Genomic DNA, 24,099 nt, shown 5'->3' with positions numbered 1-24,099 from the left:
ATACAAATATATATATTTTTTAAAAAGCAAGATTTGAACACAGATATCCTGAAGGAAGATGTCCACGTGAAGACGCAGCCACAAGCTACGGGACATCAAGATGCTGGCAAGCAGCAGAAGCTGAGAGGGCCCCGGAACCGACCCTCCCTAAAGCTGCAGGAGGAACCAACCCTGCTGACACCTTGATTTCAGGCTTCTGGCCTCCAGACCTGTGAGAGAATAAATGTCTGTGGTGTAAAGCCACCCAGCTGTGGTATGTTTTTACAAGCACCTGGAAAACTAACACAATAGAGGAGACACTTTGATAATCTGTTGGGGAAGAGGAATCTTACCTCCTGAAAGCCAGATGTTGATTCTGCAGCACTGACTGGGTCCCCACCGGGGCCTGGGCACACACCACACAGGTGCTCCTCATCACAACGTCGTGGGAGGAACTGTCATTTCCTTTGCTTACAGGCCAGGCAACTGAAACTCCCAGAGGTGAGTACCTGGCTCAGACACACAGCAGGAAGCCAGGGCTGGGGGTCCAAACCCAGGCCTCTGGTTTCAAGTCCAGGAATCTCTCCGTGAACAGAGTCAGTGCTTAGAAAATGGTTAATGGCTTGAGGATTGTGAGCGTCAGCACATTAGAAGTCGATACTGGGGTCCTTTAGCAATGCCCCTGTCCCCACCCTGGTCCCCAGGACACCACTCTGCTCCCCTCCACTTCCCTGACTCGACTCAGCATTCACCTCCATGCCAAGTCCTTTTCAGGGCTCCTGATGTCTACACACGACCCGAGGCAGGCTGCGAGGGGGCCAGAGCTTCCGGAAATGCTAGCAGCTGCTCTGGAAGGCTGGGGAGAAGGCAAAACCAGACTCTTTAAAGCAGTGGTTCTCAACCTTGGCTGCACATTAGAATCGAGGATGAGGCCCAGAAATCAGAATTTTAAAAAGATTGTACAAAAAACATAAGCTAACACACATTTTTTTTTGTTTACATTTGGAAGATTGCTGAGAACCTCACGCCATTGGAAGTTCCGTGTGCCTGCTATCTAAAAGGCGCATGTGTAAATCTTTTTGCATTTAGTAGATGCTGTGGGCTTGATTTCTTGTTCCTTTCACCACTGAACATCCTGTGAATGGCAGTGTCTCCCACTCACTTAGCTTATTGTCAAGTCCATCATTCTGACTCTGAATCGTGGGTCCTTGCTGGGCTCTGCTAACAGCTTCCATCAGTTTAATGTCATATAGTTTAGACCAGTGATGGCGAGCCTATGACACGCGTGTCAGAGGTGACATGTGAACTCATTTTTTTGGTTGATTTTTCTTTGTTAAATGGCATTTAAATATATAAAATAAATATCAAAAATATAAATCTTTGTTTTACTATGGTTGCAAATATCAAAAAATTTCTATATGTGACACGGCACCAGAGTTAAGTTAGGGTTTTTCAAAAAGCTGACACGCCGAGCTCAAAAGGTTCGCCATCACTGAACTAGAAGGTCATGGTTGGTCAGGGCACATGCCCTGGTTGCGGTCTCGATCCCCAGTAGGGGGCGTGCAGGAGGCAGCCAAGGGATGATTCTCTCATCATTGATGTTTCCAGCTCCTGCTCCCTTTCTCTCTCTGAAATCAATAAAAACATTAAAAAAAAAAATAGTGTCAAAGTAAGAAGAAACCTGTTTCTGAAACTGGGGTGCAGGGCAACACTCAGGAACTGGAGGCACCTGATTGGCAGCAGAGGCCCTGGGAGGGTGGGAATAGGACTGCCAGTTTTAAAAAGTGCCCAGCTAAATTCGAATTTCAGGTCTGCACCGAGTAACGTTTTAGTGTTGCATGGGACATACTTAAACTAAACAACTTATTTCTGAAATTCAAATGTAACTGGATCTCTTGTATTTTTATTTGCAAAATCTGGCAACCCTAGCTGGGAAGGAAAGAGGACACGTTAGGATGGAGGGAATAAGGTCCGAGAGAACACAACCCCCAGTGTTGGGAGGTGACTTCCCCGAGAGCCCAGGAGGCCATGGGAAGCCAGTGGGTAGGGAGCCGCCCATCTGCGCTGGCAGACCCGTGGCACGAGGCCTCCCTGGGGAAGTGAAGGCCTCTGGTCTTGCCTGCCCAATAGGGAGGGCAGGTTCATCTCCAGCAGCTGGGTGACCTATGAACCCCTTTGACACCTGGAACCCTATAATAACGAGGGAGGGATAAACAAGGAGGGTAGAAATCTGGGTGTCTGGCCACCTACCCTGGAGCCACCTCCACAATGGGGCTTGGCAGGCCCGGCGCTGGCAGGGCAGTGGGAAACTGGGCTGAGTGGGGGACTTGGCCTGTGCCCAGGGGTCACGGTGGCAGGACCTGGGAGGCCCTGGCTGGGAGAGGGAACGTGGTTGCAGCGAGGACAAGCTTTTCAAACTCAGCCCTGGGGCTGGACTGGTGGTGTTAGAGCAGCTCTGGGATCCACACGCATCTCCTGGGGCCGGCGGCTATAGCAGGAATCTGCAGGGAGACCCCCAGCCCCTGCAGGTCAGCACCAGCACCTGGCACTCGGGGTGAGGCCTGCTCTCTGTAGGGAGATGGTCTATCTCCAGGAGCCCTGGGACCAGCCCCCGCCTTCCTCCCTCCCTCCTCCACCACAGAAACTCACCATTAAGTCAGGCAAGAAAAGCAAACTGTTTATTTACACCTCAGTCTGTACATTAGTTCCCGAGGGAGCCCGCCTCTGAGAGCCTGCTTCTTTTTGGCTGGAAGCAGGCTGGGGGTGGAGAGCTCGGGACCCCGGCTCACAGCCTTGGGGCCTCACCCCACCCTGGGGCCTGGAGACGGGGGTCTCACTGAGCTCGAGGGCTGAGAGCTAAGCCCGCTTCCAGATGGAAGCTCCTGGGGCTACAGACTCAGGTGGAACCCACAGAGTCAAAGCCATCAACCAACCCTTGGACCTGAGGCCACACGTGCAACTCATTCCATTGGAACTCCCGCCCCCTTTCCCCCAGGAGGCCCAGCCCAGAGAGCTGGGGTGAAGGGAGCCAGCCGGCTGCGAGGGAGTCTGCAGCCGCGCCCGGTCTGACCTCGGTCCGACGTCAGTGCGGGATTTAATGGCACCCGGGTCTGAGCACCTTCAGCTGATGAGGGAGAGCTTGGCAGTTGTTAACGGCAGGCGGGGTAGCAGTGAGAAGCCTCTTCCTTCTGCCCACCTGTCCGCAGCTGTTCTAGACACCAGATGGCAGCGGCTTCCCCGGGGGCGGGGGGTGCACCTCCGAGGGGCCCACGGAGCTGGCAGACCCGGAGCTGTCAGACCCGGAACGTCCCTGCCGGGCTGAAGCCCCAGGCTGGGAAGGTGCGCTCTACTTTCTATAAATATTGACGCCAACGCAGGAGAGGTTTGTGGGAGAAGTTTACACGAAGTCACCCTTTCTGGTGTGCGAGGCTTCTACACTAGCAGCAGGCTAGACGAGGGACTAAGTGGGCCCGAGCCCCCCAAGCTTAAGACCATCATGGAAAATTCTGTACAAGTGACCACGTCTGCACGGCTGAGTGACGAAGGGGCAGTGGAGCCTGGTCCCCGCGGCGGGCGAGCTGGGACACGGGGAGCAGGCCGGACGTGGCGGAGGCACGCGGACACGAAGTGCAACACTATGTACACATTTACAGGGCTCGGGAAGGGCCAGGGGCAACGAGAGGATGTAGAAAAGGGGGCAGTGGCAACATGGAAAGTCCTGTACAGGGGTGACGGGGAAGAAAAAGGCACAAGGACAATGACCCCAAACCATGCAGACAAAACGCAGCCTGTGCAGCACAGAACAGCGGGTCCCGGCAGGAGGCTCGGGCTCCTGGGACAACAGCACTTAGATCCTGCGGGGGTGGCCCTGGGGTGCCCCTCCCAGCCACCCCTCCTGGGGGGCTTGGGCAGACATCCCTCCCTTACAGTCACAACGGGAAGAGAAGCACAAGGTCGGAGCAACAAAATCATGGCGCATGGACTTCACCAGGGTTTACGCTTTTAGAAACAACTTTCTAGAAAGTGGTCTATTTTCCCAGGTGGGCAGCCTTGGAGTTGCCCTGCCATGAGGGGGGCAGCCGTGGTCCTGCTCCCCGCCCTCTCATGCACACACAGACAGAGCAGGAGGGCAGGACCCAGAGGTCCCAGGGTCAGGGAAGGGGAGGGACTTGCTCAGAGTGACGGGGAGGGCATGGCCCCCTAGCCTGAGGCCCCGCAGCAGCATGCCTGTCTCCCAGCCTGAATCACAGCCCTAGAGGGGCTGCCTAGTCCCAAAGGAAGAAAGGCTGGAGATGACAGCAGGGAACGGCCCTCTCCTCAATCTAACAACCACCTCAGGTGCAGATCTGCGGGGACAACTAAGTCATTTCCTTGGAATGGTGACCATCCAAAAACTTCCCGTTTCCAACCACATCTACATTAGCTTTTAGGGTTAAATTTGCTAATTCATTACTAGTAAACACACACCCACAGAGCACAAAAAGAGGGCTCATTTCTCCCTGACCCACGGCCCCAGGAGTCCTGGGAGGCCTCTGTCCCTCATTGTAACAAAAGCGCCCACACTGTGCCCTCCTGACTGGGCCAGGAATCAGACTCCCGGGTGTCACAGTACCTGGAGCCTCCTGATTGTGGGCGGGTGTTGGTTTGGCTACTCAGGGAGGAGCTGGGGCAACCCTTACCCACCCAGGGGACACCGACCCGAGGCAAAGCCCACTGTTTCTGAGGCTGCTTGTCGGCTCCCTGCCAGGCTGTCCTGCTCCTGCCACCCACTCCTGCCACCCACTGACTGCGGGCACCAAGAAGACCTGCCCACTCAAGATGGCTAACCCGCAGGCTGGCGAGAACAGGTGGATTTGCCAGCTCCTGAAGGCTTCTGGCCTGGCATTCTGGGGTCAAGGGGTCTGCTAACTTCCTGCCATCGGAAATCACCTTAGGAAAACCCACCACCCGCCCAGCAGGAGACTCCCTGTTAACTAACACCTGGATTAAGAAGCCCAACAGCCACTTCCTCCCGTGTTCCCTGACCCTGGCCAGCAACCTTCCAGGACAGGCCCCAGCCCCCAGCCCCCGGGCTGCACATTAGCAAAACCCGGGGAACCCTCCCAACATCTAGACGCCTGGGCCACACCCGGGACAATTAAACCCCAACTTGTCAGCCCAGTCAGCAGAATTTTAAAAATCCCCCCAGGCGATGCCAATGTCCAGCCAGAGCCGAGAACCACCCTTTCAGGTCCAAGGGCCTGGGAAGGTTCTCATCTCGGGCTTTGTGTTTTTACCAGGTCAGAAGTCAAGTCAAGCTAAAGAAAGGTCCCTCTTACAATTCGGCAAGGATCTAACACATTTAAAATAAAACATCTTGTCTAACTCCGGCCACGTCAAAATTTAAAAAAAAATTTTTTTTGTACTAGAACTTTATTTCTTATACCTTCCCACAGAATCTAATAGAAGGGGCTTCCGTTCTATTAGATTCTGTAGATAAAACTAACGTGCCAGTTCCGCGAGTTCTGTCTGGCTTTGAGTTGAGTGCAAGGACAGGCCAGTGTCATATAAAGTGGGCATTTCTGCAGAAGCCCCTCTAGGGCAGCGGTCACCAGCCAGTCGTCCGCGGACACTGGTGGTTCGTGAGGTCTGAAAGGTTGGTGACCGCTGCTCTAGGTAGTGCTGGTTCCTACCTGGGTTTAGCAAGAACCAAAACCAAAACCAAAACCCACACAGGCCACCCAGGCAAATCACAATCACCTGTGGAATTTTAAACGTCCGAAGCCTGGGCCACACCCACACCCATGAAATCAGAACCTCTGGGGATTTGGGCCTGTGATCAGAATTTCAAAAATCTCTCCATTTTAATTATGTGCCAACTATTGCGTGGAATATACTTCTACTAAAAATTAGGTCGTTTACCTGAAATTCAAATTTCACTGGGCATCCTGGATACTGTTCACCAGGACTGAGCGAGCAGGGCAGGACCCTCAACCTGAGCACACATGAGGGAGGAGGCAGCACAGGAACAGGGCAGACCCAGAGTCAGTGCAGCTCTGGGACCTGCCGGGTTGGGGGGCTGGGACCCCGAGGCACCCGCCTTCCTCAGGCTAGCTTTCAAGCACAGAAGAGCTTTTCTAAAGTGTCATCTGAAAAAGCCAATTGGACAGACGAGGTTTCATAAGAGGTATTCTGGCTGATGTCAGAGGCTGGGTGTAACTTGAGGTGTGTGTTACATGGACTTCAGCCTCGTGTTAAAGTCCTCCCTCTTCCAGAGGCCCCACACCCCTGCACCAGGTCCTGAGGGCCTTGCAGACGCGGGGCTTCCTCGGGGAGTGTGCCTGTGGTGCCCCCTGCAGGAGGAGGCGCAGAACGCTGCGGGCTGACCGCTTTTCCCGCCCCTTTCCCCAAGGCAGAAATCCCTTCCCACACTGCGACTGCAACTCAGGCAGGGGCAGCCTCCCACCTCCCTGCAGCTAAGGAGCTTGTACAGTTTTACACATAAAACGCTCATCCCTGGGGCAAGCCCCCATCTCTGCTGTGGGACTCCTTCCCAAGTAAAACCCAGACCAAAGCCAGGCCAAGATTATCTTTCCTTTCCTTTCATTCATGGCGCTCCGTCCTATTAGCAAATTCTCGAGAGACCGGCTCCCTATGCTTTCCTTCCACGGCCACTTCTCAGAGCCACTGCTCAGACCCTCGGTGGAGCCCGAGGAGACCAGTGTCCCAAGGGGTTGAGAAGCTCCGGAGGAAGGACTCCTGCCCTGGTTTTCCTGGTGTGGGGGTCCCCAAACTCCTAGATCAAGCCAACGCAGCCCCGTTATTTGCCGCTTGAAACAAACCCCACACATATTCTTGAAAAGAAATCACACAATCCAACCAAAGCAAAAGCTGACAGGACTGGAAAGAAGGTGGGTCGTGGCCGCAGCCTACCTCTGTGAGCAGGGAACCCCCAAGTCCCCAGGGGCCCTCTTCACCCGCCACTACCCTACCTTCCCGGCATACTCCCCTCCACTCCCTCCACAACATGCCCAAACTTTCCCTGTACACTAGAAGTGCTAACGAAAGCAAACTTCAGGGGGGAAATGAAGACCATCCATGTTTATATATTTGGATTGAGGAAACGAATCGGCCATATAAAATGGAGAACCACTGGGAAAACTCAGAGGAAAAGTACCCTATCTACTCCCAGCTGCCCCGAACAAAAGATCACATTGAAAATCCAGAGTGTGAACTCCCACACGTGCCCGAGGACAGACGACTAAGGTTTCCCTGAAACTTCCCCAACTGTGTCTCCCACCAGGACAGCATTCGTTTCCCACTGGCTGAGGACCGAACGCAGGTGTGTTCCTAAAAGTTGGGATGCCGGGGTCTCCCTGCCCAGCTGAGCCCAGCCCAGAGGCCTGGCTCTGAACACCCGCGCCCGCGGCTGCTGTCACCAGGCTGCGCAGAACGCAGGGTGGTGAGCAAGGCCCACTGCCAGCCCCAGAAGCGGCTGACGGTCCATCCTGGCTTCTCTTTCCAGATGCAGCCGGAGGAAGGAACCTGGTGGGGAGGCGAGCGTGCTCCTCCCCGAAAACCACGTCTTTGGTTGCCCGATGCCAACACGTGCCTGAAACACCCCCGTCCCTCAGCCTCCTTCTCCTTCCTTTAATCCCTGCAAGTTACAGCCAAGTGAACGCTGCTTATTTTTCATGGTCTCAAAACAAAACAGGAAGGGAGGTAGGTCAGCAGGGATGGAGGGGCACGGAGGGCGCTAAAAACACGAGGCTTCTCAGAATGAAGGTGGCTCGGCAGCAAGCCGAGTCCTTTGGACACACGGCGCACAAGCATCGCAGGGGCTGCCGGCCAGGGAGGGGCTGGTGGGGGCCCCTCCTCATGTCCCCCTAAACGCCACTTCCTCCTCTCTGAGCTCCAGCACCTGGACTTCAAAGGTGGCTACAGAGGCTGGCGAGGACACTGCTATTGGACAGCTGAACTCCCAGGAAAGGTCATAACTTTGCTCCTGCTCCCAGAAGGCATGGGTGGGAGAACGAGCTGTCTCCCTAGAGTATTTAATCCTCACCCCCAGAGGTAGAATCATTTTATCCAGTATCTGCAACACAAGCTTCCAGTTCTTATTATTACAGTCACTCCTGACTGCAGACCTTGCCCCCCGCAACCTCCAGGACGCTCTGCCCCTGCGAAGGGACCACAAAGTGCATGGACAGCTAACAGCGCCGAGTCACCCCCAGCCACGGCCCCACGCTCACCCCTCGCTGTGTGCTCAGCGTCCACACCAGTACACATTACATGGTGGCCAGGGATACATTTTCAGTGTGTGGGGGGGCCCGGCTGGGGCTGCATCCTCAGGCAGGGTCTGCCCTTCGGTCCTGGGGTCCCGGGGTCCCGAGGCCACGCTGCAGCCAGCCCCCGTCTCAGTGTTTGATCTCGAGGATGGAGGGGTTATGGTCCAGGATGGCGAGGATGATCTTGTCCATGTACTGCCGCAGCCGGAAGTTGATCTCCTCCTGCTCCTTGAGGGCTTCCATGAGCTGATGGTAATGGGAGAGGCGGTCAGAGGCCGGCCTGGGCGGAGCCAGGTGCCCAGGCTCACAGGGAGCCAGTGCCCAAGGACAGAGCTCAGGAGACCCAGGCAAGGCAGCCCCAAGACCAACCTCAGCACTCGGTGCCAGGACACGAGTCTAAAGCCCGGCTCGACTCACACCCAAGGAGAGTGAACCATGCAGATGCCCAGGCCCACCCCCAGAGACCCTGATTTGACTGGTCTGTGCAGGGGCCCAGGTTTGGGTAAGTTTTTGGTAAAAGCTGAGAACACTGGCCAAAGGCATTTATAATCAAGACGGACACCCAAAACCCCAGGACCCTAAGACTTGTAAGGCTGTTTCCTCAGCCTGGAATGGCCCCCTCGCCACCCCAGGCCCTGCCACTGCCCCTGCCCCTCTCCAGGTCCATTCCTGACAGTCCTTTGGGATGTCACTGAAACGCTGCATCTCCCCGGCTCACCTGGGAGCTCTCTGAGGCCAGGGGTCCCAGCACAGGGTAAGGGGTTCAATGACTGTCTTAGATTCATGTTTAAATGTAACCGGAGTATTTGGAGAGAGACCCGAGCTTTTATAACCGTAACCCCGTGGGGCAGGAAGAGGGGACTTTGGGTCCCTCCCCCTCCACAGGCTCAGTGATCCTGTGTCCTGGCCTCCCAGTCTGTTCAGACAGCCCCCGAGTTGTCAGAAGATGAAGTGAGGGCTTACTGCCAGCAGGTGCTCCAGAAGTGGCTTGGAGGAGGGGAGTGACAGACCCTCTGGGCTACGTGTTAATGAAATCAACTGGCCATTTCAGCACATTTGTGGCTGAGCTAAGACTCAAGCTCCAAACCGGAGCTCCTCCCACCACCTGCGGGAAATCAGAGCTGATGAAACCCTCCCACAGCTCTGCCCTCACTCAGGGTCGTTGCAGATGGGGCCTCCCCGGGGCCAGGCCTGGTCTGCTTTCCCTGCTCTGGGCAGCCTGGGGCTCGACATTGCAACAGGTGGGGATGGGGCAGGGCTAGAGGAGGACCGGCCCCGAAGTGAGAGCAGGAGAGAACGGGCACGCTACCTCATCGCGTGAGGCCGTGTCGATTTCCGAAGCCAAGGACTGTGCTTTGGTCTGGGTGGCAAAGAGGTTCTTTGCTTCGTAGAGGCTGAGGCTCAAGATCTGCCCATTCAAGTCGTCATTCTGATCCCTCAGCTTATGATTCTCCTGTGAGGAGGATGAAGGCACGATCAGCTCCCGGAAGCATCCAGAACCCACCTGTCTGCATCCACTGTCACCTGACTCCCACCAGTACCCTCCCCTCAGGTGGGTGTCATGAAAGGACCCCATAGATGATGTGGCCGCTGCCAGGCTTGGGTGGGGGGAAAGGGCTGGGTCCTGGGAGGTCAAGGGGTTCTTAGAAGTCACAGCCCTGCTCGGGGAGCCTGGTTTCAGGTCACCCCTTCCTCCCTGGGGGTGCATGAGCCAGAATGGAGCCCCCGAGGCCCTGTGTGGGGACACTGCCCTCCAACACTGGCCCCTTGGGGAGGAAAAGCGATGCCCTGGGGTGTCTGGGCTGGCAGTGGCCTCTCTCCTCAGCTCCTCCTGCAGCCGGGCTCAGGAGTACTGCTCTGGGAGCTCTCTCCAGGCGCATCCTCACTCCCCAGACCCCGCCCGCCCATGCCCTGCCCAGACCCGTTCACCAGCCCCATGCTCTAGCTTTTGCCTAAGGCTTCTAAGGCAGTGGTTCTCAACCTGTGGGTCACGACACCTTTGGGGGTCAAACGACCCTTTCACAGGGGTCGCCTAAGACCATCGGACTGCTCTGGGAGCTCTCTCCAGGCGCATCCTCACTCCCCAGACCCCACCCGCCCATGCCCTGCCCAGACCCGTTCACCAGCCCCATGCTCTAGCTTTTGCCAAAGGCTTCTAAGGACTCACACCTGGGACCCCAGGCGCCCCCTGGTGGATGAGAAGAGCTGGGTTTAGTACTGCCGAGGGAGGGTGAGCACCAGCATCAGCTGCCGTGGAGCCAACTCCGGTATAATTTGTATGGCGCTCTCCCACCCCAGCCGGGCTAAGCGTGGGGCTTCAGCAGCCATCACTCCCTCACTTGGTCACTGCCCCTCCTGGTCCCTCGTCCCCGACCCCTGACGGGTCTCCATTGTAGGAGTGCTCCCAGAAACCTTATGAGATGGCTCTGCCGGGAGACCCCACACAGGGAGGCACTAATATTCGGCCGGGGGGAGTCTCATTCCCCACCCCACGTGCCCAGACAGAAGAGTGGTGTCTATTTCTTTTTATGGATCCCAAGGAAAGCCCCGGAAACTTCCCTCAGCCATGGCTGCCTTGCCTGAGCTGAGAGATGAGGGCGAGCAGCCCTGACAGCCAGGTTGTTGAGTGTAGCAGGCAGGAGTGTGTGGGAACCCACCCCCAGGGCCTTGGACACCTGATCCCGCCGCACTGAGGCTCCCAGGGCGCACCTGCTTGAGTCGCTTGATCTCATGTTCCAGCTCCACCTCGCGGGCCCTGGCGTTGAACTCGCCCAGGCCGGAGGATGCGCTGCGGCCCCTGCCTGGCCGCTCGCAGTCCAGCTTGTACATCTGCAGGTGCTCCAGCTCCTTCCGCAAGTCCTCGATGAGCTGCGTGGGAGAGAGGCCGTTGGTGGGAGCAGGGCAAAGGAGGGAACCTGGAGCCCTCTGGCCCGGGACCCACCTCCTGCGTGGCCTCCCGCTCCTTCTGGAACTCGAGGCGGTTCTGCCGCAGCTTGTCCATCATGCGCTTGTACAGGTCCATCTCATCCTTGAGCCGCAGGCTGGTGTCCTCCAGCCGGTCGGACATACACTGCCGCTCCTGGGGCCGGGAAAACCAGGTGAGTGAGGAAGGTTCCCAGAGGGGCTCAGTGTGCCCCGGGGCTTCCCTGAGGATCCGTGTCAGCCACCTCGGGCAACCAGACCACCCCCGAGACAGAGCCCGCCGAGTCCCGCTACAGAAACATCCAGTCCCTAGGACTCTAGAACCGCCGGGAACACCGAGGCCTCTGCCGGCCTTCAGTGACGCCAGATGAAACTTGGCTAGAAGGTGGCAGCCGAGCGTTTAGAAAGTAACCCTTTTCTCCGTTTTATTGTATAAGGAAATATATTCACTGCAGAAAATCAGAAATATAGGAAGACAATTCATTGTTCGTATCTTACTGCCTTTTTTCTAGGGCAATTTTATTAGAATTTCAGAAACTAAAGGCCTCGTGTGGCCACGCTGCATGTCTGTGCATTTGGCTCCAGGTCCAGGCCTGGGAGGTGCTGCACCTGCTGCTCACCTCGTCCAGTTTCTCTGTTTGCGACTTGAGCCGAGTCACTGTGGTCCTGAGCTCTGTGTTTTCCTCCTCTAACTGCTGCACCCTGAGGAGAGAAGGACGAAGATGTCAGACAATCTGCAGCAATCTCTGCTCCCGCAGGAGGAAAGGTACCAGAAAGCAAGAGAGAGAATATAAATAATTATTTCAAACGATAACACCGCTTTGAGCTTCCCATCATCCAAGGAAAAATGGTAAAGACACTGAATTATTTTTATATTTTTCGTGATTCACTCGTCTGTGAATAAGAACGTTAAGATTCTTTTCACATGCACCCTTACGGCCTGAAACTAATGAGGGGGCATGCTTTTCTCCTAAGAGGAAGTCTTCCTGTGGTTGTCTGTGACTGGGCCCTCCTGCTGGAATCTGCAATTTGAAGGCAATGACCGTATTTGTTTTCTGTTCTCCCCACAGCATCTCACCAGGGCTCTTCCTTCTGAGAGCTCACTATAGCTACCTCTGACATCCACAGGAACTAGTTCCAATAATCATAATCCTCTACGTTAGCATTCACCAGGGACTGTCCTGCTGCGACCCCACGAAAAGACAGCCCGGGTGCCCAGGTAGGTGGTGTTGGTTTCTTTTTAATCCTCACCCGGAGATATTTTTCCCACTGATTTTTCCATAGAGAGTGTATGGGAAAGGAAGGGTAAAGAGAGAGAGAGAGAAAAGCATTGATGTGAGAGAGACATTGATTGGTTGCCTCCCACACCTGCTCCAGGAGAAGCCCACAGGCCAGGCCAAAAAGAAATTCAGACGTGCACTCTGACGAGGCCACCTCATGGGGAACTCGAGATGGTGGCGGATGTGAGGAACAAAGCACCCCGCATGACTCTGGGAGCACAGTCTGCAAATTCTATATGAACAGCGCCCCCTGGAGTTGTGCAAGGGGCATGAGTTAGGAGACAGTTCCCAAGAGGGCTGGCTTTCTGTGGTTTGGCCTTTGGCCCACACTCACTGTCCTCTTCCACCACCTGTTCCCAGACACCTCTCAGGCCAGCCCCCCTGGCCCGCTGTCAGAAGCAGACAGAAAACAGTGCCACTTAATGAGGGACCAGCCTCCAGAAACAGATGCAAAACAGCAGCTTCGAGACATGAGTGAACCCCTGGTGGTAAAGCTAACAAAGCGGGTCTCAGGCACAGGGGAGTTAGGAGGTCTCGCCGACGGGTGGAGGGGCACCAAGTGCACTAGTGCCCTCTGGCCCTGCCTGACCTCCGCAGGCGGGGAAGCACCTGCTGCCAGCCCTGAGGGGCAAGGTGGGAGCCCACCTCCCAACGCACCCTCCCCCCAAGGTGGCCTAGCAGACACCAAGAAGGCTCAGCCCGGACACTGGGGACCGAGTGCGGGGGCAGCTGTGCGCTCTGCCAGGGCCCAGGAGGCCTCCCTGAACCGGGACATCGGCACAGCCCTCACACATTAGCAGTGTTCTGACGTACATCAGCTCACCCACCCTCAGGCAGGGAGGGAGGGATGACAGGTGAGGGAACTGAGGCCCAGGGAAGTGACATAGTGCGTTCCAGCTCATGGAACTGATGGGTGACCAGCCCCGAATCCCAGGTCAGTACCCCTCCCTGCCTGCCTCAGGTTCTAACATCTCTACTGGAGCCCAGCTTTTCCATTTCCCGTGGCTTGTGGGCCCAGGGCGAGTGAAAAATCTGACAGCAGGGGGAGCTCCAAGCCTGGACATTAGTCTCAGCCCAGGAATCAAGGCAACAATACCGGTTTGGGGGCTTTTTACCCATCCTCTGGGGGCTTTTTACCCAGACACGTGTTTCCGGTTTTACCTGCTGTGAACAATTCTGCTATGAACACTCTTTGACACGCCTAGAGAACATGTCACGTGTTTAGGTATCAAAAGTAGAACTGCTAGGACACAAGGCCTCCCCTCTGGCTGCTTTGCCGTCTCTAAAATGGGGACGGCAGCACTGCCCCACAGGCTGTGCCAGGAGCGTGGGGGGAGAGGGGGTCAGGAGGCAGCCGGCTCTGGGGAAAAGCCCAGCCCTGACCGGTTTGGCTCAGTGGATAGAGCGTCCGCGTGCGGACTTAAGGGTCCCAGGTTCAATTCCGGTCAAGGGCATGTACCTTGGTTGCGGGCACATCCCCAGTAGGTGGTGTGCAGGAGGCAGCTGATCAATGTTTCTAACTCTCTATCCCTCTCTCTTCCTCTCTGTAAAAAATCAATAAAATACATTAAAAAAAAAAAAAATAAAGCCCACCTGGTGTGCAGCAGCTCGATCTCCGTGCTCCGCTCCCTCTCCAGCTTGCCATAGGCCTCTCGGTGTCGCCGCGCCTCCTCCTCCAGGGCCTGCTCGGCCGTGGTCTCCTGATCCTTCACCATCTCCTCCAGCTCGTGCACCCTGTGGAGGGGCGGACTCCAGTCCAGGGCCAGCTCCCATGGCCTGTGTCTTCTCACCCCACCCAGGCTGCAGCCACGGGGAGCCCTGGACCCCAAGTCACTAACGCCCCTCCTGTGGGAGGTGGAGGCGTGTTTGTCAGGCCTGGGGCCAGCAGCTTTGCTGACAGATGAGTTAGGGACACTATGGCACCCAAGGAGAGGTGTGTCAGCCGGGCATGCCATGGAGGCGCAGGCCTGGCAGTGGGTCCAGAGGGGAGCGAGGCTGTGCCTGAGAAGGTGGGATTCCCGGGCAGACAGAGGGAGGGACGGCAGGCCCCGCCACAGCTGAACGAAACAGCCCTCAGGCCTCTCCTCCTTTCCCTCTCTCCCTTCCTGCCAGGACCCCTTAGTCAATAATTCAGCTTTTGGGCACCTGACTCCTGGCTAGTGGCCTGAGCATGGCAGACCTGGGACAGGGCCAGGCCCCACGATGGGTGTTATAACCCCAGTCCCGGGGGCCTCAGCAGTCCCTCCACCTGGGGCACATGTCACTGGCAAGAGTCCCTCTATGAGACTGACCTTCTGGGAGGGGAGTACAAGGCTGAGGATCAGGGCCTGGGCGGGGATCCGTTTAACAAGTTCCAGGCTGTCCTGGGAAGACAACTAAATGCTCTGTGCGCTGAGGAATTCCAGACCCCCAATCAGGAGCAAGTGCAGCACCCCCACTCCCACGTACTCCTGTCAGCACTGGGGAGCGCCATGTTCAGCGGGCCTCCATTGGAGAAGAGAAGAGCAATGCTGGGCTTTCCCCACCGGCAGCAGGTGTGGGTCCCCGACTCACACCAGCCTCTCCCTGCGCAGAGCTGGTCCCCAGGAAGGGAGGCCAGGCTCTCATCTTTATAGGACACACACAGGAGAGTGGATCCCAGCTCCTGCCTCAGACATGCCCTGGGGCTGCAGACCTGGGGGGGCCAAAGTCAGGCTCCTACCTGTCTCCCTGTCCCCAAAGACCTGTCCTCCTGGGCACCCTGCGTGGGCAGAGCCAGGGAGCAAGGGGCTGATTCGTCTCAGACCCGCAGAGCTGAGAGCTCCCCTAGCTTCTCTTGGGGACTTAGCAACAGGGACAGCCCTCCGTTCCTAAGTCACAGCCAGCGCCCCCGAGCCAAGGCCACAGCCTGACCTGTGCACCAGCTGGGTGTTCTCCTGCTTCAGCTTGCTCTTCAGGTCCCCATTGGTCAGGCTGTCATTCTCCAGTTCCGTCACCTTTTTTTCCAGGAAGCTCACCTACAATAGGGGGCAGAGGTGGGGGTGGATAAAACCTCTGAGGCCCCAGGACTGAGAACCTAGAAACCACGGGACCGAAGGCCAGGCCCTCCAGCTGACTGTATGAAGAGCAGTCATGTTTGGTGGGAGTGAGGATGAGGTGGGGATGGATGTGCCCACGTGATCAGGAGGTACAGGGTCTCCCAAGCTCCCAGAGAGCATCCCGGGGTGCTCCCTGCTGCCCCCAGGGAGCAGGGCCCACCTTCTCTGTGATGTCGTTGTCACAGGAGTCAATGCTGTCCCGGAACAGGTCCTCGGTGCTGCCGTTGCTGCTGCTGAAGTTGCTGCTGTGCATGAGCTGCCTGCAGGGGTGGAGGGAGGCGCGTCTGGATGCAGAGGGCCTCTGGGGACTGAGGTCCAGACTGGGGCACCCAGTACCCTGGGGATGTGTGCGCCAGAACCCCCTCTAAGGAGGCTGGCCACACCCAGCCAGGGGAGAGTTGCCTGACCTCTGAGCTCCTGAGGTCATCCAGCTCAGAGGATGGCAGGTGGCTGCTATGCCCCTCAGAGCCCCGTATACGGGGCCAATCCATACCAGCTCTTTCCTGCTGCGTCAGAACCCTTCCACACAGGGTAGATCTAGCCAGTAGCTGCCAAGTGACCAGAGCTGGTGGATAAGCGCCGACCCCCCCAGCCTGGCTCCACGGTCCCAGCAGAAGAACTGGCCCCAGAGGCCACCAGGAAGCAGGACCCAGTGCCCTCACCAAGCTGCTCCTGCTATATCTCTGGGCCCCGGGAGGAGGGCAAAGGAAGACCACCCGGACTGCTGGCAGTGTGTGGTGGGTGAGACTGGAATCCTGGAAGCAGGCAGATGTAGCTCTTGCCTGAGGCAAATCCCAGCTCCACTCCCCAGGGCTCCCACTTCCCACTGTCAGGCAGCAGCCAGGGTCCCCACCAAGAGGCCGTCTCACCCTGGCTCCTGGGCCGGAGCCTGGGCGCTCGCTGGCAGCTCCCAGAGCCCTGAGTGCAGACCCGGGGCCAGTTTGTAGGAGAACCAGAGCCGGGTCCTGGCGGTCCCAGTTAGTCAGCTCCGCAGGATCTAACCTGGAGCGAAGCCACCACCTCTGCCAGCAGGAAGCCCAGGGCCTCTCAGAGCACAGGACAGGCACTGACAGCGAGGGGCCCTGTGCTGCCTGAGGCTGAGGCAGCTGAGGCCTTGCAGATGCTGACTCTGCCAGAGAGGACAAGGCATGGAGATGGGGAGGGCCTTTCTTTCTCAGGAGTGTGTCCTCTGGTGGCTCTGCCTGCGCTGCCTGGCACGCCGTGTTCTCTCTGCTCATTCAGCCACACACAGGGTGCAGGGCACCGCCTGGGTCGGGGCTGCTGGCATGGAGCTGGCCGCCCTGGCAGCAGGGACAGCATTCAACCTGTCCTCCCTTGGGGTGGGGGGATGGAGGGGGCTTACCGTCCAAAAGCCGTGCTGGAGATCTTTCGGTTGGGGCTACAGAGAAAGAGAGAGGGGAGACATGGTCACTGAACAGCGGGGCTCTGGGCTGCCCCTTGTGCCCTGGCTGCAAGGCACCGAAGTGTGAGCCAAGCTTTTCCCAGCCCAGCGAAGGGATTTCCCTGATCAGCTCGGTCCTGAGAGGCAGCACCCGGATTTTCCTGCTGCAAAAAAACCCAGGCCCCGAGGATCAACCCCATTCTGAGAGTGCGCTCACCTGCCTGCTGCTTCCCCTCCTGCCCCCACCTACCCCACCCCCGGCCACCTGCCCCCATGCTGGGCCCGGGCCTCACCTGTTGGCCTTCAGGTTTTTCAGTCGGGCTTCCAAGTCATTCAGCAGGTTAATTTTCTTGCAGCACTGAGAGCAGTAGACATCCAGCAAGTCGCTGTTGTATGCGTGCCGCATTTTCCGGGGCGTCTGCCCTGCACTGATTCATGAAAGAGAAGGCAACCCCTTCTTAACATGTCCGGTCTGGTGCCCACCCCATCCTGCCGAGCTTACTGTACTGGGTTCCCCAATACCTGGGAACCTTGTGTGTGTGGTTTGGGGGTGGAGAGTGGGAGGACAGCACCAGGTCTCCCCTCCTTCAAAACTCTCAAATAGAAGCAGCCAATGAATTGTATCCATTTCATAGATAAGGCAACTGAGAGAGCTAGAGTTAGAGTAATCAATGAGTCAGGTGTGTGGAAGGTGTAAGTATGCCACCTGGAAAAACCCTTCAACAATGAGGTTCTAGAAAACAAGACAACAAAGACCCCCGAGTCTGCAGACTCCCAGGCTGGTTAATTCTATTTCTTCCCCAAGATGGAAGGAGAGAGAAGGAATTCCAGACCCCCAATCAGGAGCAAATGCAACCCCCTCAACCCCCAGGAGCAGAACCCATGTAGCTCAGCACTCTGCCTGCTGAACCCCCCGGGGATGCGGCTGGGTTGGTTCTGCCACTTTTCCTGGACCCCAAACGCCATTCCAGACCGAGGGGCCACCTGGAAGACACTGAAGACCCCAGGTCCGAGTAGACGTTGGTCCTGGTCTCGTCGTCGGGGCAGGGGCTGCTGGGAGCACAGTCCACATCGTCTCCCTCCCCGTAGTCTTCAAACTGCTCCTCGTTGCTGATGAGCGAGGTGGTGGAGTGTGTGGAGAGGTCTGAAGTCGTCATGGATGGAGTGTGGCTCAGGGACCTGGTGTGAGAGAAGGGCTGCCCGTTAATGAGGCCCCAGCCTGGGGTCGGAAAGCTACCAGTCCTACTAAGAGGTCCATTGGTTCGACAGATGCCAGGGGCCTGATTAAGTTTGTGCCTGGTGATATGCTAAGTACACTTTTGGGACCTTATCCAAGGGGAATATCTCACCATAGAAACTGTTTCTGCCTGAGAGATAGTCAAACCCTGCAGCAAAAATTGCTTATAACCCAATGGTCCACATTCAGCTACTTTACATTATTATACTTTTTTGTTTTCTTTTTTTTCCTCTTTTTACATCACACTTTATATTAAATTATAATACATATCAGTAAGTTAGCTTATTAAATTATGGTCTATCAAATCATTGTTGAAAGGTTTATTAAAAATAATGGCAATAACGTGGAAAAATTAATATTAGGTTTTAATTAAAGTTGTACATAAAATTCCAGCTATAGTAAGACTGAGCATGATAAACGTCTATACAGAATAAGGAAAAGTTGTAAATGAATACATTTAAGTGGTAACAGAGCTTGACTTTGGGTGGTGGGACTATGAGTAAAGTTAGTTATTTCCCCTCCGTTCTCACTTCCCCAACTTTCCCAAGTTCTATTTAATTGGCTTGTACTCCTTTAATAATGAAATGAAGTTTTAACAATGAAGTTTTAACAACAATGGGCTACCAGGTGAGATGCTCCTCCCCGTTTACAGAGGGGATTTCTAGTCCCAAAGAGCTTAACTCCAAGAAACACGGTCAGAAACCCTGCGCGCCCCCCTCCCCCTCACCTCAGTGACCCACGGGGTAGCGGGTACAGTGTCAGGCTGGTGGAGCCCTGTCCCTAACCCAAGAACAGAGCGAGGCACAACTTATCACCTGCCAAGATCTTTCCTCCCGTTGGTCATCATGCAGTATTCCCTGGGTACTGTTACTCATAAGCTAGGGTTTCTCTGACCTCCCAAGCCTCCACACTCGGAAACCTGAAACAAGTGTGTAAGGGGCTGAGGCAGTGGTTCTCAAACTGTGCCCCCGAGGAACCCCAGGTTCTATCTCAGACTCCCAGGGTTAATGACAGGGTGTTAAAGATCAAGTCTCCAGTACCTCCACCCAGATGTATTTATTTCCTTATCTGTCTGCCCTCAGGTTCCTCAGCGCCTCAGGCTGAATTAATCACACTCCTCCTTTCTTTCTCCTGTACATTTTACTGAAATTTATTTCCTTATCTGTCTGCCCTCAGGTTCCTCAGCACCTCAGGCTGAATTAATCACACTCCTCCTTTCTCCTGTACATTTTACTGACACTCTTGGCACCTGCTGCTGGCTGCCTCCTGGTGACTGATGGTCCCAGAAATCAATGGAGACAATCAAGTGGCAAATGATTAGCCAAAAGGCCAACAGGTCTGTAGTCAGTGACCATCTGCCCTTGGGTTGGTCACAGGAAGCACATGGATAAACAACTCCACAAGGCCCCTCGAGAACACCCAGAGCCCCCAAGTTTGAGAACTCCTGTGCTGAGGAAATACATTAAGTTGAACCATATGAAATTGCTTTTTAAAAGTTGAAAGTTATTAAAAATGGACAATTTCATATGGTTCGATCGATACGGGAACCCCTCCCCGCCGCTCCAAATCTCAGGGTCAGCTGTGACCATTACCTCCTCCTGACACATGGGATACCAGCTCCCAACTGTCACGGCCTCGGCTATGAGGGCGGCTGCTGCCCATCACCCCACAAACACGTATCATCTCTCCAGGGACAGAGTGAGGGCTGGAAGGAGAGGGACCCCCTGCTGACACCAACTAAAAAACGACATTGCCCCATTGGGAAGTCACTAGGTCCTAATGTCATTTTAAAATAATAATTCTGGATATGAGAACACATGAGCAATAAATAAAATACAGAATATATAGCCCAGTAGATGGGAGGTAATTAAAGCCATTAATAATCTCATCCTGAAAGAACTGCTAATTTTCTGGAATCATTTTTCCCAGGCATTTATATATATAAATATTTTTATATACTAGTACATTTTTTTAAAATAAAACTAAGATCATACCTCATTGACATCCTGTATCTTGCCTTTTTAAAAAACTAATTGAGATCAGATACCCCGTATCATTAAATAGTGAAGCTTGACTTTACACGGTTGCCTAAAATTCTAGAACTGGCCCTGCTGTTAAGCCTTTAGGTTGCCTGAAGTTTTGCTATTTACAACACCCATGAAACGTATGCCTGGGATGGGAACCCCGAGTGTATGTCGTTTGCTTCCGGACCCAGGGGTCACGCATGGGGCTGCAGACAGCTTTCACTCACTTGTCCTCGGGCAGGAGCAGGCCCCCGAGACCCCCGTCCTTCTCCTCGGCAGGGCTCCCGACGGGCCCCTCCAGGCTCTGGGTGCTCTCCATGGGGCTGTCCATGTCTGACTCGGGGGGGCCCTCGGGTGGGGCCAGTGTCATAGCCTCCTCCTCATCCTCAGGAAAGAAGCCGGGCTCCCTGGGGAGGACCTCGCCATCAGCAAAGGTGGGGCCTGGCACCTCGCTGCCCTGGAAAGGACAGAGACACACGGAGTGAGTGAGGGTGGCTCCCTAGGGCTCAGCACTGGTCATCAGATGGCAAGGACACGTTACTAATTATGAAGTCCAGGCGCCCCACCTAATGACAGCGGGAATGGCACGCAGGGACCCTGAGGCTCCAGGTATGAGAGCGCCTGCCAGGTGATTCATCTTGGGGCCTCTCACACTGCCCGCCTCACGAGAGCCCAGTGAGGAGTCAAACCCCCAGGGACAGCCACCCATGGAGGAGGGCCACAGCCAGGCCGGCCATGGTTCAAGGCACCCGGGCAGCTTGTCACGATCCCCATCACAAAGGCTGCACAGGCTGCCAAATGGCTTGGGAGAAGGCTTCGTGGTGATGGAGCTCAGGGCACAGCCCCAATGAATGGTCACCGAGAACAAGGACCCTGACCTGCAGAGCTTGCCACCCAGCACAGGGACGTGCATGCAGCATGACACCCTCCATGACGCTGGGCACTTCCCTTACCCTCTCGGGACTTAGTTCTCTCTGTAAGTTGGGAGTGGCAGTGAAGTCTTACAGGAGCGCTGTGTCACAGTGGGCCTCGAAGAATACACCCCAGTCACAGGATGTGATGCCAGCCTGGGAGGCACAGTCTCCTTGGCCCTGCCACAGCCATGCAGGAGCAAGAACACCAGGCTCTCCATTCTGCGCTCTGGGCTGGTCCCCAGCGCCTAGCATGCTGCCCGGTGCAATGTTGGCGCACAATTTGCCTGAACCTTTTGTTCAAATCATCTTCTAGGAGAAGGGGTCTGGTTTGATGCAGAGCTCACTCTGGTCTGAGGGACAGCTCTCTGCAAACCTTTTCCTGGGGCCACTTTGTCTCTGAGGAGGTGGGTACCTCCCAGGTGGCACTGCTTCCACCTGCTCCAAGGTTCTCAAGCGGGCTCCTCGGCTCGGGCTGGCAGGGCCTCTCAGGAAAGGTGCTCCCGGCAGCCCCAGAACTGCAGGGAGGGTTAACAGTCGAAGGGCTGTGGGAAGCCTCCCAGCGGCTCCTCAGACAAGGATCAGGGACATCTGAGGAAGGAGGTCAGAGACAGGCGTGCTGTGCCCGCCCAGAGGTGTGCAGCCAGTGGTGCGCAGGCTCCTGCGGGTCTAGACCCACCAACACATCCTGGGCTAAGAGATGCTAATTAATGAGTCTGGCTCCTGCCAGTGCCAGGCTCCGGCTGAGCACCAGATGGGCCAATAAAGTCGGCATCAGACAGCCAGGCCCCCGACTGTGTAATTAAAATCACCCCTGGCGTTCACATAGCCCTTTCTACCTAGATGTCACTACTCCAAGCCCACGTGGCTCCCAACTCCCTCAGATCCTGTCCTACGCCAGCTCCTCCCCTGCAAGCCCGACCTGCATCCCAGGAGGAACTCACATTTACTGGGCAGCCACCGAGTCTGCGCCGAGAGCTGATATATTACCCCATTTGGGCTCCGTGACACCTCTTCAGGATTCTTATCTCCGTCTTACTAATGAGGACATCACGGCTCAGAGAGTCACCTGCCAAAAGTCCTCGGCCTGCCTCTGCGGTCCCCACCTGCCTCAGCCACAGGCGGTTCCCTTTATCACTGGTGCAACCCACACTTCATGGACTTTCAAACCTCATGGTGACCATGAGAACACACATCACAGGGCAGCTTACTAATTATGAAGCCCTATTGCTGCAACTGCATGTGCCCACTTCCTGTCCCCACAGGAAACTCCCCGAGTCAGTGTGTGGATGCCGGAGAGAAAGCAGGAGGAGACAGCCCTCCGAGGAGAGCTGGGGCTCCTGCAGGGGCTTTCACCTTCCCGGACCCGGCAGGGGGACTAGCACTGCTAGGAACCCAGCTTTGTGGCTCACAAGAGCACTCAGCCACTTTACAAATGGGCGTTTCCTCCGGTCTTCACAGCTCTGTGAGTTGGGTCTCCTCTCCCGCGCTGTGTAGGCGGTGACTCGCCTGGAGCCTCGTGGGAGTTAGTGGCAGGGCTGGGACTGGACTGTGAGTCACCAACACCCACTCTCCCCACAGCACCGTGCCAGCAGGGGTCCCCAGGGGACGGCAGGCAGGCGCCAAGTGAGACCAGCATCGGTGCTCAGGTGACCGGCTTGGCCTCGGGACAACTCCTGTTGACCTCACTGGATACCCAGACCCAGAGGCTGAGTTTCTGCCGGGCACTGTGCCCGGAGACACCCAACTCACAGCATGCAGGTACCTGGTACCTGACATCCCACAAGCGAACCAACTCCGGGCAGCCCACCCATGGTCCCAACCAGAGTGGCCTTGTCTCAGCCACAGGTGGGGCAACTGAAAGGATAGACGCCCCACAGGGGTCCCTCCTTCCCAACAAGACCGCCACCTCCTGAGGTGTATTTTTACCCTGTGACTGAGCAGAGTCCTTATCTGCCTGGCCCCGCACACCTGACAAAGCCTCCTGTCTATGTCCGTCTCACAAACTCCCCACCCGCCTCTCACTACAGCCCCGGAGAGCGCTGGGAGGTGTACAGAGCAGAGATTAAGGACTCATGGTCTCCATCTGACATGGGCAGGGGTTACTCTGGAACTTCCCAGCCTCAGAGACCTAAAGCCAGTCTCCCCTTGCCAACGCCAGGCCCCTCACACACTCCTCACTTCCTCTCTCTCTTTCTCTCTCATCATGCCAGCCTTTTCCTTTAAAGTTAGCTGCTCCCTACATTATCACCCTTTTCATTCAACCCACAATTGTTTGCCCGAGGCCAGTGGAAATTTTAACTTCAAAACCATTTCTGGTAGTTTTCCCCTCCATTCAAATAATATAAGGACGGCTAGATGGAAATTAACTAACTGCACCCCGATGAGTCCGGGAGGGTAGCGCTTTGGCATTTGTCCTGGATAAAAGCATCCCTGTCACCTGTAGTCCTCCCCATTCCTGGGCCTCTGGGGAAGGGCTTGGGGGCAGCACTGGGCCTGCAAGGGTGCTGCTGGGGTTGGGGACAGCCTGCTCCGATGCCCACCCCTCAGGCAGGGAGGCAGAGCAGGGGCAGCGGCAGGAAGGTGCCGGGAGGCAAACTCTCAGCCCAGCCTGAGCCACCGCGCACTGGCCGGCAGAACCCAGTCACACTAGAAACCCTTCTAAGCCTGTTTCTTTTATGGTTTTTAGATAAAGTTACAGACAGAAAGGAAGAACTCGTCCATAATAAAAATGTCCTCGCAGGGTTTCTAGGAGGACTGGGACTTGCTCGGGCTTCCCGAGAGCTAGGTCAACCTCCGGCCAGGCGGCCTGGCTGCTGCGGCCCAGCGTGAGCTCCCAGGCCACGCGAACTTCCAGGAAGAAGGAGATCTTTGGGGAATGTGCGGGAGCTAAAGATTAATCCGCCTGGGGGTGGTGACGCAAATTCTACTGAAGCTACAAGATTCCAGGAGTTCCCGGACAAACCCAAGGTCAATTCCAGGCAGAGGGAGCCTGGGCTG

The 24,099-nt window shown here is 56.0% G+C and overlaps 1 protein-coding gene across 1 annotated transcript in view; it reads right to left on the bottom strand.

The window, feature by feature from the left end:
- Nucleotides 1-2,635: 2,635 nt before the first annotated feature.
- The window catches only part of RAB11FIP4 (RAB11 family interacting protein 4 (class II)), a 75,536-nt gene continuing 54,072 nt past the window's right edge, over nucleotides 2,636-24,099 (bottom strand). Inside the window, exons 4-15 of the mRNA XM_005877634.1 lie at nucleotides 20,416-20,645; nucleotides 17,912-18,106; nucleotides 17,221-17,355; nucleotides 16,889-16,924; nucleotides 15,686-15,785; nucleotides 15,341-15,444; nucleotides 14,042-14,182; nucleotides 11,789-11,870; nucleotides 11,188-11,325; nucleotides 10,956-11,114; nucleotides 9,556-9,699; nucleotides 2,636-8,492 (exon numbers count right to left, since the gene is read on the bottom strand). Of these exons, the coding sequence (XP_005877696.1) occupies nucleotides 8,376-8,492; nucleotides 9,556-9,699; nucleotides 10,956-11,114; nucleotides 11,188-11,325; nucleotides 11,789-11,870; nucleotides 14,042-14,182; nucleotides 15,341-15,444; nucleotides 15,686-15,785; nucleotides 16,889-16,924; nucleotides 17,221-17,355; nucleotides 17,912-18,106; nucleotides 20,416-20,645 (1,581 nt within the window). The 3' untranslated portion in view covers nucleotides 2,636-8,375. The remainder of the gene's footprint in view (nucleotides 8,493-9,555; nucleotides 9,700-10,955; nucleotides 11,115-11,187; nucleotides 11,326-11,788; nucleotides 11,871-14,041; nucleotides 14,183-15,340; nucleotides 15,445-15,685; nucleotides 15,786-16,888; nucleotides 16,925-17,220; nucleotides 17,356-17,911; nucleotides 18,107-20,415; nucleotides 20,646-24,099) is intronic.

This window comes from Myotis brandtii, unplaced genomic scaffold (assembly GCF_000412655.1).
Source record: "Myotis brandtii unplaced genomic scaffold, ASM41265v1 scaffold523, whole genome shotgun sequence".
NCBI lineage: Eukaryota > Metazoa > Chordata > Mammalia > Chiroptera > Vespertilionidae > Myotis > Myotis brandtii.
The sequence above is the reverse complement of the archived record's forward strand: the minus strand, read 5'-3'. Positions and strand labels throughout refer to the sequence as shown.